Source organism: Pseudophryne corroboree, chromosome 11 (assembly GCF_028390025.1).
Source record: "Pseudophryne corroboree isolate aPseCor3 chromosome 11, aPseCor3.hap2, whole genome shotgun sequence".
Classification (NCBI taxonomy): Eukaryota; Metazoa; Chordata; class Amphibia; order Anura; family Myobatrachidae; genus Pseudophryne; species Pseudophryne corroboree.
Genome location: NC_086454.1, coordinates 116,518,226 through 116,536,187, shown reverse-complemented (window position 1 = coordinate 116,536,187; position 17,962 = coordinate 116,518,226). Strand labels below are relative to the sequence as shown.

Here is a 17,962-nt window from a genome sequence, read left to right as displayed (position 1 = left end):
TGGTAGCGCTGGGACAGAGGGGACAGGAGAGAGCAGTGATAGCACTGGGACAGAGGGGACAGGAGAGAGGAGTGATAGCGCTGGGACAGAGGGGAAGGGAGAGAGCAGTGATAGCACTGGGACAGAGGGGACAGGATTGAGCAGTGATAGCACTGGGACAGAGGGGACAGGAGAGAGCAGTGATAGCGCTGGGACAGAGGGGACAGGAGAGAGCAGTGATAGCGCTGGGACAGAGGGGACAGGAGGGAGCAGTGATAGCACTGGGACAGAGGGGACAGGAGAGAGCAGTGATAGCGCTGGGACAGAGGGGACAGGAGAGAGCAGTGATAGTTCTGGGACAGAGGTTACAGGAGAGAGGAATGATAGCGCTGGGACAGAGGGGACAGGTGGGAGCAGTGATAGCACTGGGACAGAGGGGACAGGAGAGAGCAGTGATAGCGCTGGGACAGAGGGGACAGGAGAGAGCAGTGATAGCACTGGGACAGAGGGGACAGGAGAGTGCAGTGATAGTTCTGGGACAGAGGGTACAGGAGAGAGGAATAATAGCGCTGGGACAGAGGGGACAGGAGAGAGCAGTGATAGCGCTGGGACAGAGGGGACAGGAGTGAGCAGTGATAGCACTGGGACAGAGGGGACAGGAGAGTGCAGTGATAGTTCTGGGACAGAGGGTACAGGAGAGAGGAATGATAGCGCTGGGACAGAGGGGACAGGAGAGAGCAGTGATAGCGCTGGGACAGAGGGGACAGGAGAGAGCAGTGATAGCACTTGGACAGAGGGGACAGGAGAGAGCAGTGATAGTTCTGGGACAGAGGGTACAGGAGAGAGCAGTGATAGCACTGGGACAGAGGGGACAGGAGGGAGCAGTGATAGCACTGGGACAGAGGGGACAGGAGGGAGCAGTGATAGCACTGGGACAGAGGGGACAGGAGGGAGCAGTGATAGCACTGGGACAGAGGGGACAGGAGAGAGGAATGATAGCGCTGGGACAGAGGGGACAGGAGTGAGCAGTGATAGCACTGGGACAGAGGGGACAGGAGAGAGGAATGATAGCGCTGGGACAGAGGGGACAGGAGAGAGCAGTGATAGCGCTGGGACAGAGGGGACAGGAGAGAGCAGTGATAGCACTGGGACAGAGGGGACAGGAGAGAGCAGTGAGAGCACTGGGACAGAGGGGACAGGAGAGAGCAGTGATAGTTCTGGGACAGAGAGGACAGGAGAGAGCAGTGATAGTTCTGGGACAGAGGGTACAGGAGAGAGGAATGATAGCGCTGGGACAGAAGTGAGCAGTGGTAGCGCTGGGACAGAGAGGACAGGGACAGGACAGTGGCTCGTTGGCTTTAACAGGAATACTTTTTTTTTTTTTTTATGCACACACTGCCACTCTGCCAGCTTCTTACCTCTCCTGTGTGTGTACAGGAGTCCAGTCGGCAGGTGTAAGATGCTGTGGACGTGAGAATATACATGGTCAGCAGCATAGCTGGCTGCACCACCTCCCGGGAGCTGCTGATCTCACAGACTCAGACAGTGAGAAACTCCAGCTACAGCAGCAGGTACTGTAATTTACAGCGTCCTAAGGCTGGGCTGCATGAAAGCCAGGGTTGCATGCGGTGGGCAGCTGCAGCCTCTTCTCATGACTCCAGAAGCAGAGAGTTCCTCTGAGTCACAGGCTGCTAACCAGAGGTGGAACTCCGGGAGGCAACGGAGTCGGCTGCCACCGGGCTCCTGCCCTGAAGTGGGCACCTTGCCTCCATTGTCTCCAGTTCCGTGATGGCAGCAATGAGTCAAACTGACTCATTCCTGTAAGCCCGCCAGCCGCTGGCTGTGACGCAGTCCCTCCAGCGGTCACCTTCAGGAAGGCACGGCATGGTCCTGACAAAGCTACATGCAAAACTAGTAGAGGCATGGCCTGCTAGACGTTCCCATCTCCAAACTGACCACAGGTCTGTGCCGTCTGTCTATGTTGGTGTCCCAACGAGCTGCGGCGTTGTCCCATAAGCCGCTGGTGCGGTGTGAGGTCCCGGTTCCCAGTGCAGCACAGCTCTTACCGGCAGGAATTGAGTGGAGCATTTACTTTGTATACATCATGTGGTAACCAGTCCACACGGGTGAGAACCTCGGTATGAGTCTCATTCATTTAATGTTGATTCTATGTCACAGTGATCCTAATGTGGATCCTCTGTTAAAGGGATTTTACCTGTTTTAAATAAAAGTGATTTGCACTATGTGCGCCCCCTCCTTTCGTTTCTGTATCTAGAGTATCTCACTCCAGGAGTCTGGAGTTTCTACAGGAGGGGTGCAGCGGTTTTTTGAAAGCCTAGAAAACCAGTGCTATAGCCCAGAGTTTTGACGACCTTGAGGATTCTTTTCCATTTTCTAAGTGGAAACTGAACATTGACCAGCGTACCTGTACACCATTCCATTGACTATATATATATATATATATATATATATATATATATAAAACTCCTGTCGGTCTGGCACTCCCTTCAACAAATTATATCACCTGCACCGGTGCCTTCATGTAGATATAAATACAGTCCCGGAGATGCGGCACTCTGGTTCACTTAGCAAGCAAAAGGCGGGCGTAGATTCCCAGTATGAATCAACGTTTCAATATTTATTTATATTGTCATCAGGATACAAATAAAACAGAGACAGACATACCTTTATACAAGACCATCACCACGTGAATGCCGGCGTCGGGAGCGGGACCGCTCACCCGCCCCTTTGCCGCGCTGTAAACGGACGTCATAGACATGTGTCTAATGAGTCCCAGTGTAATCACCATGGCAACAAGAATAAGCCTAGAGACACAGAGCGCACTATAAGTGCAAACATAATAACATTATCCAAAACAAGATTAACCCTTAATCACATGAGTGACATATAAAAAACAAACAAACAGATTTAAAAATGAAAGGTTAACATGACAATATATTACCGTAATGCTGCATAAGCTACATTTTCATTAAGCCCCTTTGGGGCAATTACATTAAGGCGATGGATCCATTGTGCTTCACAGCGCAATAATTGTAAGGATCTATTACCCCCTCTGATATTAATGGGGACCGTATCAATCATACGGTAACGGAGACTAGTAAGTGGGTGTTTGAGGAGTGCAAAGTGGCGAGCTACGGGTTGATCGCTCGTACCTGATGTAATTGCTGCCGTATGGCTGCCCTATGATTGCCCATGCGCTCCTTGAATTTGCTCTCGGTCTTGCCAATATATGATAGACCGCAAGGGCAAATAATTTGGTAAATTACAAAAGAGGAATTACATGTGAAGTGATGTCTGATAAAAAATTGTTTTCCAGAGTGAGGATGACAAAAAACGTCTCCCGTAAGGAGAAATTGGCAAGTAGTGCAGGTGCACTTAAAACATCCTACTCGGGTATTGGACAAAAAGGTAGCTTTCTTAAAGGGCCGTACAGAGGTCAAAGTATTAACTAGGGAGTCTTTCAAATTTTTACCCCTTGAAAAGCTGGGCATTAGCCCATAATCTTGCAAATGTAGTTTATCATCACTCTGGATGATAGGCCATAATTTTTTTGCTTTATTCATAATAACTGATGACATTTCGTTATATTGGCTCACCCAAGGTAGCTTATTCTTAGTGCTCCTGGAATCTATTGTATCCCCTCTGGTCAATAAACTAGTGCGATCCAATTTCAACACTTTATCTTTACATTGCAATAACAAGTTAAGTTTATACCCACGTTCCAAAAAATTATTAATCATCACCTCAAGTTGCTCAATTGCAACCCGTCTATCACTATTAATTCTCATCACCCTAACCATTTGCGAATAAGGTAAACCGTTAATTAATGCTCTGGGGTGGCAACTTTGTGGTTTTAATAGCATATTCCTATCAGTTTCTTTGGAAAAGAGTTTGGTGTGCAGACTCTTATTTTTGATAGATACATTTACGTCTAAAAAATTGATATTGTCATCACTGTAACTGTAAGTAAATTTAATCGGATTATCCGAATTATTGTGGAGTTCTATTGCTTCTGTAAGAATCTGCACATCACCTCTCCATAACAAAAATAAATCATCTATGTATCTAACAAACATGAGAATTTTAGATGAAATAACCTCATTTGAAAAAAATATTAGATGCTCAATTAAGAACATCACCACATTTGCATATGCCGGAGCCATAGAACTCCCCATTGCACACCCCTTTGTCTGTAAATAAAACCTGTTATCATACAGAAAAAAATTGTTGTAAAGAATAAGTTCAAACATCTGGAGGATTAACTCAACCACTTCATCAGAGTAATCACTTTTAGCTTGTAGAAATGATTTAAGTGAATGCAAACCCAAAGAGTGCGGGATAGACGTATACAAACTAACAACATCTATTACTACTAGATAACAATCATCAGGAACCTCGGTGATAGTACTCAACCGAGTAAGAAAAGAGGTCGTGTCAAGTAAGAAAGTTGGTTCCAATTGGATCAAGGGCTGCAGCAAAGCATCCAAAAAGGTTGCTAGGGGTTGAAGTAACGATCCTCGGGCCGATACAATAGGACGGCCTGGTGGTGGGTTTAACCCTTTATGCACCTTAGGGATAGTATAAAAAATTGGTACCAATCTGAATTTAGGGTACAGGATAGCCATGATACTCTCAGAGATAAAATGCATATCAACTGCTGCCTGTAACAATTGGAATAACTTTCTCTTACAAACATTAGAAGGATCCTTAGGTAACAATTGATAAGTTGAAACATCGTCAAGTTGACGCATCACCTCCCTATCGTAATCCAGCAGATCCTGCAGAACTATCCCTCTGCCTTTATCTGCTTGACGGATAATTAACATTTTGTTAGAAGTCAGTGTTTTTAAAGCTTGGCGTTCTGCCACAGTTAAATTAGGATGTGCTGGAACACGAGGGGAAGTTGATGCCTCAACCTCCTGGTCTAACAGTCTAAAGAAGGTTCTTATACTGGCATTATTAGAAACTGGGTCAAAGTTAGAACGCATAGCAAACTTTTTTAATTGAGCTGGGATCTCTGATTTAGTTCCTACTCCCGGCCCTTTGTTGTTTCCAAAGAACTCTTTCAGTCTAATAGATCTAGCCAGTTCTTGTTTTTCCATCATCCAGGGTAATTCCTTAAAGCTTACTGAAGGAATAAATGACAGTCCTTTTAGCAGTAGACTAACTTCACCTTTAGAGAGTTCATGGGAAGATAAATTAAAGATTAGGTCTTCCTGGCTAGGGGAGGTCTGCCTACTCGCCCTCTGCCTTTCTGACTGCCCCCCCCCCCCCCCGCCGCGTGAATTTCCTTTTCGCCTTGGGTGAACCCCCGTTGCGCTGCCCTGGTCAAAGCTCCTAAAGGGCCAAATGCAGAGGAGGTTTGGTCCAATTCACTGTTGGAACTCAAATTATCTTGAGAAGAGTCCGTATCAAAACGTGTAGTCTTTCTATAGTTGCGTTGTTTATTTTTCCTAAAGAACGGTTGCTTATGTTCCTCATTCGGCCCTCCAGAGAGCCACCTGTAAACTGTGTGTCTTTCATAATCAGACTCTGCTGGATTACGATAGGGAGGTGATGCGTCAACTTGACGATGTTTCAACTTATCAATTGTTACCTAAGGATCCTTCTAATGTTTGTAAGAGAAAGTTGTTCCAATTGTTACAGGCAGCAGTTGATATGCATTTTTTTTTTAAAGTTAGAGTTTTTATTGAGAGTGGTCAGTAATCACAAGGTTAACAAGAACCGACTTGTGCAGGTTAGGGAAATGGAACATGAAAACATCCGTTTCACACATCAAGTTAGAAATATAAAAACAATTCTATGAAATCATAGACCAACAGATATTATTAATAATATGCTCCCTGCTAAATTCTAAGCGCGTGCTTGACCTGTCTCGTTTTATTTTATAGATATAGTATAAATTTTATACTAAAACTGAGAGTAAACCTGTGAAGAGTAAAAGTAAAAGAGAAAAAGAAAGGGCAGGGAGAAAGGACGATAGAGTATATAGCTTAATTGAGGGAAATCATTGGGTAAATTACCTATAGGGAGGCCAGAGGGTGGGAACAGTTCCCCGTATCAATAGGAGAGGGAGAGACAACATAGGTGATAGAGGTGTTAGCAGAGTTAGCAGCATCCAGTTGATATGCATTTTATCTCTGAGAGTATCATGGATATCCTGTACCCTAAATTCCCATTGGTACCAATTTTTTATACTATCCCTAAGGTGCATAAAGGGTTAAACCCACCACCAGGCCGTCCTATTGTATCGGCCCGAGGATCGTTACTTCAACCCCTAGCAACCTTTTTGGATGCTTTGCTGCAGCCCTTGATCCAATTGGAACCAACTTTCTTACTTGACACGACCTCTTTTCTTACTCGGTTGAGTACTATCACCGAGGTTCCTGATGATTGTTATCTAGTAGTAATAGATGTTGTTAGTTTGTATACGTCTATCCCGCACTCTTTGGGTTTGCATTCACTTAAATCATTTCTACAAGCTAAAAGTGATTACTCTGATGAAGTGTTTGAGTTAATCCTCCAGATGTTTGAACTTATTCTTTATAACAATTTTTTTCTGTATGATAACAGGTTTTATTTACAGACAAAGGGGTGTGCAATGGGGAGTTCTATGGCTCCGGCATATGCAAATGTGGTGATGTTCTTAATTGAGCATCTAATATTTTTTTCAAATGAGGTTATTTCATCTAAAATTCTCATGTTTGTTAGATACATAGATGATTTATTTTTGTTATGGAGAGGTGATGTGCAGATTCTTACAGAAGCAATAGAACTCCACAATAATTCGGATAATCCGATTAAATTTACTTACAGTTACAGTGATGACAATATCAATTTTTTAGACGTAAATGTATCTATCAAAAATAAGAGTCTGCACACCAAACTCTTTTCCAAAGAAACTGATAGGAATATGCTATTAAAACCACAAAGTTGCCACCCCAGAGCATTAATTAACGGTTTACCTTATTCGCAAATGGTTAGGGTGATGAGAATTAATAGTGATAGACGGGTTGCAATTGAGCAACTTGATGTGATGATTAATAATTTTTTGGAACGTGGGTATAAACTTAACTTGTTATTGCAATGTAAAGATAAAGTGTTGAAATTGGATCGCACTAGTTTATTGACCAGAGGGGATACAATAGATTCCAGGAGCACTAAGAATAAGCTACCTTGGGTGAGCCAATATAACGAAATGTCATCAGTTATTATGAATAAAGCAAAAAAATTATGGCCTATCATCCAGAGTGATGATAAACTACATTTGCAAGATTATGGGCTAATGCCCAGCTTTTCAAGGGGTAAAAATTTGAAAGACTCCCTAGTTAATACTTTGACCTCTGTACGGCCCTTTAAGAAAGCTACCTTTTTGTCCAATACCCGAGTAGGATGTTTTAAGTGCACCTGCACTACTTGCCAATTTCTCCTTACGGGAGACGTTTTTTGTCATCCTCACTCTGGAAAACAATTTTTTATCAGACATCACTTCACATGTAATTCCTCTTTTGTAATTTACCAAATTATTTGCCCTTGCGGTCTATCATATATTGGCAAGACCGAGAGCAAATTCAAGGAGCGCATGGGCAATCATAGAGCAGCCATACGGGCAGCAATTACATCAGGTACGAGCGATCAACCCGTAGCTCGCCACTTTGCACTCCTCAAACACCCACTTACTAGTCTCCGTTACCGTATGATTGATACGGTCCCCATTAATATCAGAGGGGGTAATAGATCCTTACAATTATTGCGCTGTGAAGAACAATGGATCCATCGCCTTAATGTAATTGCCCCAAAGGGGCTTAATGAAAATGTAGCTTATGCAGCATTACGGTAATATATTGTCATGTTAACCTTTCATTTTTAAATCTGTTTGTTTGTTTTTTATATGTCACTCATGTGATTAAGGGTTAATCTTGTTTTGGATAATGTTATTATGTTTGCACTCATAGTGCGCTCTGTGTCTCTAGGCTTATTCTTGTTGCCATGGTGATTACACTGGGACTCATTAGACACATGTCTATGACGTCCGTTTTCAGTGCGGCAAAGGGGCGGGTGAGCGGTCCCGCTCCCGACGCCGGCATTCACGTGGTGATGGTCTTGTATAAAGGTATGTCTGTCTCTGTTTTATTTGTATCCTGATGACAATATAAATAAATATTGAAACGTTGATTCATACTGGGAATCCACGCCCGCCTTTTGCTTGCTAAGTGAACCAGAGTGCCGCATCTCCGGGACTGTATATATATATATATATATATATATATACTGTTTTTTTTTTTTTTGTCTGTGCATAGGGTCGATGGGGGGCCCTAGATATTTATCTCGCCTCCGGGCATCTGAGACAAACTTACGCCACTGCTGTTAGCAGCATGTTCACATGCGGCAATCGGTTGCAAACTCTGCCCGGCCCCCTGGTGAACTCCTCAACTGCTTTAATGGGCACTCAACTGGCTCCTCTTTAGTGTGTAGCTGCGCAATGTCCTGACTTCATTGTGCCGCAGTACAGGCAGTCGGGGCTCCACTCCGCTCCTGCCTCCACGCTCCCTCTTGCAGTTTGTCCCAGTTTCATGTCGACATGAAACTAAAACAAACTGTATCTTGCTGGCGGTAAGGTGGTCGGGTGGTACTGCGTACTGGCTACTAATTTCTTAATGGTACGCTGTACCGCCCTATACTGCCTTACTTTCACCACTGGGTATGTTACAGAACAATTCAATTCTATGACCTGTAGCTACCTAAACTTATTATGTTTACCACTCTCCTTTATTTTTAAAACAGTAGATTCTTTTAAATATAATTTTATACTGACCAACATCCTTTTCCTAAAATAAAACATGCATAGCAGTTATGTACTATTTGTTTTATAATTATACTGCTTTCTCTTCTCTCACATACTGTAGGTTCTTGTAAATGGTGAAATTGTTGGAATTCCCTTCAAAAAATATGGAGTGAATGTTTACAAATCTGGAATTAATTATGTGGTGGAAATAACTGAGCTGAAGGCTATTATCACATACAGTGGCTTCAATTTCTACATTAAGCTGCCATATAAGCATTTTAAAAATAACACACAAGGACAGTGTGGTGAGTGCTTGGTAGTAGGACAGTATTACTTTGTGGACCTGATCCATACTTACCTACTTTGCTGCCCCCTCCTCCAGCGCTGTAGGTGCATGGGGGCGTGGCCGTCAGCAGGATGGGCGGTCATGGGGTGTGGCCAACAGGGTTGTGGTCAGTCCGGGGGCGTGGCATCAGAATTGCGTTATTGTGGCTCCACCACCTGCTATGCAGTTCCGAGAAAAGAGGCGCTGTATAGCAGGGGGTGGAGCTATGATGATGTGATTCAGCGCAAATTGCGTCATCAGACCCCCTCGGACCGCCCACTTGTTCTCTGCTGCAGGCGGTCGAGGAGGGTCGTGGAGGGGCAGCATGGAAAGCGGGAAGCTTGCCCACCTTTCCCGGGGGCCGGGAGGGCCACCCGATTTTCGGGAGCCTCCCGGCCATTCCAGGAGGGTAGGCAAGTATGACCTGATCTGCACAATCACCAAATGAGGTGCAGTGATAACAAAAATGTTAGTTCTTGCACTGCTCTGCTTTTGTCTATTTTAAGTGACCCTCTTGTTTCTCTGAGTATTGTGATCAGTATTTAAAATATGAATCCTTTTTGTGCACTGTGCTTTGTCCCTGGATTCTCAGCTAGAGTAGGTAGGTTTTTCAAAACAGAAAGCAACACATTTAAATTGTTTTACTACCTAGGCTACATAAAAGGATATAATAGCAAAGGAGGAATTGTAGTATGCCATGCCAGTAGAAAGCTAGACCATAATAATGTAAATTATATGGTGCCTAACCTATAGTTCACAACCACAACAGGAGCTGCCAAGACATCTATGTTGGGTCACCTTCTCCCAGTTATTTTTTGTTTCAAATAAACACAGTTAAATACTTCTTTGCTCTAGTTCAAAGAATATATAATGCTTCTTAAATATCTCTTACTAATACCCCTTTCACACCAGATATGCAGGGGTCTTACCCGGGAATACGGTCCCTGGATCATGCAGGGACATTCCCGGGTAAGACCCCTTGCATACCGCAGTCAGTAGCCCAGCATATTGCCGGGTTGCTGACGTCAGCGGTGACACGGCGGGGGCGGCGCAAGAGATCACATGATCTCCAAGCGCCGCCTGCTACATAGAAAGTGAACAGGAGCTGGGGCGCATTGACCCGGCTCCCGTTCTCACAGACCAGGTTCCCGGGAGGATCCCGGGACCAACCCTGGTCGATTACAGGGTTGAAATGCCGGGGCAGGAATCCTGGGATTTTGACCCTGTACCCTTTCACACCGAGAAATTTCCCGGGTTGGTGCGCGTTCATGTGCAATAACCCGGGAAATTTTGGGCTGTGTGAAAGGGGTATAATAAAACCCACCGCGCCATGGGGGTAATTCCGAGTTGATCGCAGAAGCAAATTTGTTAGCAGTTGGGCAAAACCATTTGTACTGCAGGTGTGGCAGATATAACATTAGCAGAGAGAGATAGATTTGGGTGTGGTGTGTTCAAACTGAAATCTAAATAGCAGTGTAAAAATAAAGCAGCCAGTATTTACTCTGCACAGAAACAAAATAACCCACCCAAATCTAACTCTCTCTGCACATATTATATCTGCCACACCTGCAGCGCAAATGGTTTTACCCAACTGCTAACAAATTTGATGCTGCGATCAACTCGGAATTACCCCCCATATAACAACATTGGGAGTTAATCAAACAAAGAACAGAGTGGAGAAGCGGACCAGTGGAGAAGTTTCCAATGGCAACCAATCAGTTTTCAGGTAGCATTTAACAAGTACATTTTATAAAGTACAAGCTGGCTACTATAGGCAACTCCTCCACTTGTCTTCCATTTATGCCTATTTCCCCTATGGTATAGAGTGATCATAGCTGGGCCCAAGAGACTAAGGGGTCTATTTACTAAGCCTTGGAGAGAGATCAAGTGGATGTAGATAAAGTACCAACCAACCAGTTCTTAACTGTCATTTTTCAAACACAACCTGTAACATGGCAGTTAGGAGCTGACTGACTGGGACGTCTCCATTTACTTTATCTCTCTTCAAGACTTAGTAAATAGAACCCTTAGAACACTGGAGCAGTCGGTAACTCTGCTATCACTGTTTCTATGCTACAAAACACTACTTGGATAGGAAAGGGGCTAGGGAATCAGTGTGGTACGTTATCATACAGTGGGGAAAATTCAAATGTTTGAAAAGTCAGTTGGGAGTCTGTTTTTTCCTATCTATTATATAGGAAAAAAACAGACACCCAACTGACTTTTCAAACATTTGAATCTCCCCCACTACATGTCTAATATTCACTTGCAGCTGCAGCACAGTCCAAAATTCAAATAGGGGAGCCACACCAACTGCCACCCCAACCACTGCCAAACATCACTGTCTGGAACTCACTGGCAGTTGGTGTGGCTCCCCTATTTGAATTTTGGACTGTGCTGCAGCACCACCACTGGAGCCGCCACTGCTAATATTCGTAAGTCAGGTCATCTTTTGCACTGTATGAAGTTATCACTTACTAAAGAAATTATCTGGGTCAGGAATCTTTTTTTAGTATTGAAGTATCTGCAAAGATTATCTGCAAAACACATACATAGGTTTCCCATAGCCAGGCCACACTTCTGAAGGTTAGGGCAAGAAAAGTACTAGGCTGTAAGGGAATCAGCCACTGCCCCCCTGCCACAACTAAGGTCTGATGTTGGCCATACACAGACAAGCTTCTACACTTAGTTCAAGCATAGACAGAATTTATTTCTAAATGTGCTACACATATGGGATCTCTAGTTGCACAGATCCAGTAAGCCCTGTTAGTGTTGTCGGCATATGAGTGCACATGTAGTGTGGTCGGCAGAGGCGTGCAGATGTTGGCTGACAGAGATCTTCCCATATATCTCAATTAGTTAATTCTCAAATGTAGCATTCGTTCTGTGGCTACAGTACACACATGCAAGCAGCAGATTTAGCGGTGTTATCTCCATACTTAATAAACAGGAAGCGGTTATGTGACCAGCGGTCGGGAGACATCTGGTCACTATACCGACGCCAGAATCCCGCATGGCTGAAATGCCGACAGTCGGCATGCTGACTGACAGGGACTGTTCTCACTTGTAGGTGTCCACGACACCCATAAAGTGGGAATAGAACGTGTGGTGAGCGCAGCGCGCCACCGAGCCTGCTGCATGGATCTCGGCATTGGTATGGTGACCGGCGGTATCCCAACCGCTGGTTACCCATACCCAACCCTTAATAAACGTGTATAAACAAATTAAGAGATCCTCCCCTTGAACAAGCTGGTGCCTTTGACCCAGAACAGTGGTAAATGCATTTAGAATTCTTTGGATAAACCCTGCTTATTTTTTTGATACACACTCATTCTTCCCACACAGGTACTTGCACCAACAACAAAACAGATGACTGCATGACACGCAGCGGAGAAATTGTGTCAAACTGTGAACTTATGGCTGATGCCTGGATAGTACCAGATACAGGGAAACCTGGATGTGACCACCTCAGACCTACATTACCCCCCAAAGTCGCTAAACCTTCAACTCCCTGCACACCATCGCCATTGTGCAACCTCATCAATGGACCGTAAGCATTAACAATGAAGGATATAATAATAATAATAATAATAATAATTTTATTTACATAGCGCTCTTTCTCCAATAGGACTCAAGGCGCTTAACAGATACATAGCATAATATAGTACAGAAACAATGAAGTACAGAACAGCTTTTCATAAAATACAGAAGCATATAGATACTACAGGGACATTATGGAAATGCTTGAGTAAACAAAAAAGTCTTGAGTCTATTTTTGAAGGATTCTATAGTTGGGGCCTCTCGCACTGTGTGGGGAAGTGGGTTCCATAGAGTCGGAGCCGCATGACTAAAATCTCGACCCCCAGATGAATTACGGGAGATTCCAGGTACTGCTAAAAGTACTTCATCTACATATTGCAGTAATCGAGTGGGGGGTTATATCAGAGGAGACAACTGTTTAGCCGTTTATTCTTTGTTCATACACAGAATAATTGTTGTTATCTTCCTTATTTGTATTTCCTATTTAAAGAATTTTCGATGCTTGCCATAAGACTATACCACCAAAAGATTTCTATGAAGCTTGCACTTATGACAGCTGCCATGTTTCCAACTCCAACCTTACATGCACCAGTCTGGAGAACTACGCTTTCCTGTGCGGAGATCAGGGAATATGCATTGACTGGAGGAAAGCAGCCCCAGAATGTCGTAAGTTGTCTGTGTTGCCTTATTTAGTCACCGGTGTTGTGACAGTGGACTTTTATACTAGCTACCCAAAGTTGTGTGCATACAGATGTGTCCTACTACATCTTTGCTCCATACGCCATGTAGCGGTCCTTGCTATTCATGCCTTGCCGTGCCGCTGCCTGATGTTCTAAGTTGCTTAACGTAACATAACGTTGTAACATAAAGTACTGGGGCGCTGGAAAAGACTGAGACTGTAATACAACTTTCTGTACACCAGATGCCGCTTTTCCTAAATTGCACAGCGCATGCGTCAAATAGCCAATGAAGCTTCTGTAGCACCGCTTGCCGATTCGCTGATGGAACATGTACTTCATGACACTATATAGCAGTACTGAACAGTGTTTTATCATGAATGCAGAGCTGCAGTGGACTGTGTAATAAAGAATTAAATCATATGGTGTGTGGGTCCCGTGTTTGCTAACAATTCACTAAATGGCTTTGGACATTGTAGTCAACCCTTTACCGTGCCGTCCATAAACTGTAGTTAACCGATGTAAAGAATCCTGCTGTAAAGACGCACAGGAAGATTTTCAGAAAGAAAGATCATTTCAGGTTGGATATTCTGAAAATACCCAGCTCCACTTTATGTGTTGCTCTGCGCTCTTCCGCTCCCCTGTGTTAGGCCAACCAGCTGCATTACACTCTAAGCTGCTACAGATGACATTGTATTGTACAGGAGCATGCTTAACATCAGATTCCCAACACGTGTTGATGCTGCCATGGTTGGCCTGCGTGACCAAGTGGTTAAGGTCAGTGCTTTACATAGCCAGAGTCTCGGTTTCGAAGCACGAACAGGGACGAGGTCACTGTGTAATTCTAATTTTTGATATTAATATTTTTATCATCAAGACAGGAGTACTGTAAATTAACGAAATGTGTTGGGAGTGTGATGTTTAGCGTGAGCCTGTAAAATACAATGTAATCAATAGCGGCTTAGAATGTAATGCACCTGGGTGGCCTAGCACAGGTGAGCGTGAGAGCGCGGAGCAACACATTAAGTGGAGCCGGGTATTTTCAGAATATTCAACCTGAAATAATCTCTCTTTCTGAAAAACTTCCTGTGCGTCTTTATAGCAGGATTCTTTACATTAGGTAACGACAGTTTACTGAAGACCCGGTAAAGGGTTGCATACTGTACAATGCATTACAAGGTCAATAGCGGTTTAGCGTCCAAATCAGCGTGGTGCCATAAAGTAGAGTACTGTAGCATACTGTAGAAATGAAGCTTGGGAGAAGGTGCCGAGCAGAATGACTGTTTGCACTGCCTGAATATGAATAGCCGGCTTATCAGGGATCACCGTCCACTGACACAATATTGGTTTCAGTACTGTAGTTTTTGTCCATGGAGCATTCGCCACCCAGCGTTTAAACTATGTATTGCATGGCATGGATTCACGCCATGCCATGACCTGCTGGGACTAAGACGCCATGCCATGACCTGCCGGTACTGAGAGGCTCGAATTCCATGCACAGAGCAAAGATGCAAGAGGACACATCTATACATGATAATCTGATACATTTGTTCTATTAAAAAACATGGATTTTCTTTTTTTCCAGCTAAATCCTGTCCATCTCACCAAGTCTACGATGCCTGTGGTCCAGCCTTGCTGAGAACTTGTCAAACCACGTAAGTGTAGATAACATGAATTATAGATGTAGCAGAGATTATTGCTGTAAATGGGGCACCATAAGATCGCTTCTGCAATTAACTTACATACACTCATTTCCCTTTCACACTAAATTTATAACCCAGGTTATTGTCGGGGATACCGGATCCATGCTTTGTGTGAAAGGGGCTATCAAGGTCAAATCCAGCACCGACCCGAGCCATGCTAAAAAGTATACAGAGAGCTGGATTACTAGCACTTGGAAATCTTCTTATACATGTTCTGTATTTTGTAAACTAACAAAATGCTGTGCTGTTCGAAGAGCAGCCGATCAGGTCTGAACTGCACATGCGGTGGCACCGCACTGCACCAACGCATGCCAGACAGCCGATGGCTGATTGACAAGCAGAGGCGGTCGCTGGGTGGGAGGGGGCAGACCGGCGGCGTTTGCCCGCCGTTTTAGGGGCACAGTCCGGACAAAGCAGGCATGCCCAGACCGTGTGGGGGCAGGCCGCTGCGGCTGCGTGACCCTCACAGCGACGGGTAGCTCCCTGCCAGCGCACAGGAGCTACGCTGGTTTGGAGCTACTCTTCAAGTACAAAAGCATTGCCACCATGCAATGCTTTGTACTTGTGCAACCGGGCAAGGCCTGACATGCGGGATGGACTAGCCCTGTGCTGGGCATCCCCCCACATGTCAGGGAAGCTGATCGTAGATGTGCTAAATTTAGCACATATATGATCAGGTCTGAATTACCCCCAAAGTCAATGCCACACAAAATCAATCTACTGTGCCCCCTTGAAAGAGCAAATTAACTGTAATTGCAAATGGTGTTTATTTTTTTTACTATCACAATGATCACAAACCTTTACTCTTGTTTGTACACTGGCACAAGGTTATTGAGCCAATAAATTATAATAAAACCTTTAAGCAGTTGATTACAAAGTCGGCAGTGTATGATGAAGCAATTCATAGAACCATTTTTTTTTTGTTTGTTTTTTTAACTCCTGCTAAATGTAATAGGGTGAAATTTTGGAAAATGTGCAATTTTTACAGCAAATTTGCACGTTTTCTGAAAATCGCAAATGTTATAAATGTTAAATCACAAATGTAATAACCAAAAAACGCAAATAAAAAAATTGCATCCAGATGTTTTCCCATTGAAAACAATGAGAAACGCAAATGTAACAGGATGCGATTTTTACACTTGCACACAAAACCTTACCAAAAACCACCAGAATAATAGACCAGGTTTAGATTGGTGATCTTTGTAGAAATATGCACAGATCAGTGAGATCTGTGTATGCTTCTGTGTGTAAATGTTAAGAAAGTGTTAAAAGTTATAAAAAATCAAACGTGCAGGTCCCCCCCAGAAGCATAATCTGCCCCGGGCTCTTTGACCTGGTCCTGGTTGCAAAAATCCAGGGGGAAAAATTAGTAGGGGGTCCCCGTATTTAAGCAACCAGCACCGGGCTTGTGGACCAGCCCTGGTTCCAAAAATACGGGGGACATGAGAAGTAGGGGTTCCCCCGTATTTTTGAAACCAGCACCGGGCTCCACTAGCCAGGGAGGTTATGCTACAGTCGGGGGACACTTTTATACGGGTGTAGTATGAGTTGCCGGCGGCCGGGTCCCCGTCGGGCAGTATACCGGTTCCGCGATCCCGACCGCCGGCTTGCCGACAGCGGGGCGAGTTCAAATGAGCCCCTTGCGGGCATGTTGGTGTGCTATGCGTGCAACACTATCTATTCTCCCTCCAGGGGGGTCATGGACCCCCAAGAGGGAGAAAAGGTGTCGGTATGCCAGTTGTCGGGATTCCAGCTCTGGTATACTGTGCGCCGGGATCCCAACAACTGGTATACTAAAGACCACCCTTTTATACAGGTCCCTGTTGCCGCATCATCACACACCCCAACTACTCACCCCTTGCCGGGGTTCCCTGGCAGAGTGGGGACCCCTAGATAAAGGGGTCCCACCCTCCAGGCACCCAAGGGCAAGGGATGAAGCCCGAGGCTGTCCCCAGCACCCGTGGCCTTTGGGTGCCGGGCTGATAGCAATGAAAGCGTTAAAAAGAATATTGTCTTTCTGCAGCAGGTTACATTGGTTTCCACAGGGAAACACTGTGGTAGAGTGGATCTTCATCCAGAGGCACCAACAGGCTAAAGCTTTAGGCTCTGTCCCAGGATGCATTGGTGCCTCCTCTATAATCCCGCCTCCAGGCACTGTGAGCTCAGTTGGTGTCTGCAGCAGCAGGTCACTTAACAGGTGGGCTGCACTTGGCAGCCCTGAAAATGTTTTTTCTGACCGAAAATTTCTTCAAAACTGGGCTGTCAGCACTGTATGTCTTTGTGACACTTCAGTGTTGCAGCTCCATCACCTTCCAAGCCACGTCGCATACTCCCGTGGCCTGTTCCCGGGTACTTGCAGTGGAGATGCTCTGGCTTTAGGCACATGGTCGTAGTCGCTCTCCTGGTTCACGTGGCTGCTACGGGGAGGAGGTAAGAGGTTCCCCCACGCAGGACCCACCATAAAATCGCGTTCCGTCCGCGACCTATGGAGATGGGTCTCGGCACTGGCATTGACATTGTCACCGAGCAGGGACCCTACTAGACTACCAGGGCAATAGAGCACAGGTCAGGTGTACTAACAACCCATTTAATAAGGCTCGCTAACACCTGGGCTGGAAGTCCAGCATAGGAGAGCCGGCGCTTGACTTGTAGTCTTTCCACGGCCCAGGCTGAGATGCTGGATGCCATCTTGTAAGTATAGTTGCGGCTAGTCTCTGAGACTGTAGGGCAAGGTCTCCCTTGTAAAGCCGCCTGTATACAGCACTGTGACTTTACAAACACTTGAGTATTCTACATGTCTTTATACAGACAGCGTTAGTTAAGAATAAATGTACCTATTACAGGATATATTGTATGAGTATTCTGATATATACAGACTGACTGAGGCGTTAGTCGCGGTTGGGCATACACAGCATGCCTGGGCTCAAGGAGG

General features: G+C 44.8%; 1 protein-coding gene across 1 annotated transcript in view; it reads left to right on the top strand.

The window, feature by feature from the left end:
* The window catches only part of LOC134968668 (intestinal mucin-like protein), a 162,188-nt gene that overhangs the window by 102,660 nt on the left and 41,566 nt on the right, over window positions 1-17,962 (top strand). The window contains exons 5-8 of the mRNA XM_063944189.1: window positions 8,907-9,090; window positions 12,456-12,660; window positions 13,141-13,316; window positions 14,913-14,982. Coding sequence (XP_063800259.1) covers window positions 8,907-9,090; window positions 12,456-12,660; window positions 13,141-13,316; window positions 14,913-14,982 — 635 coding nt within the window. The remainder of the gene's footprint in view (window positions 1-8,906; window positions 9,091-12,455; window positions 12,661-13,140; window positions 13,317-14,912; window positions 14,983-17,962) is intronic.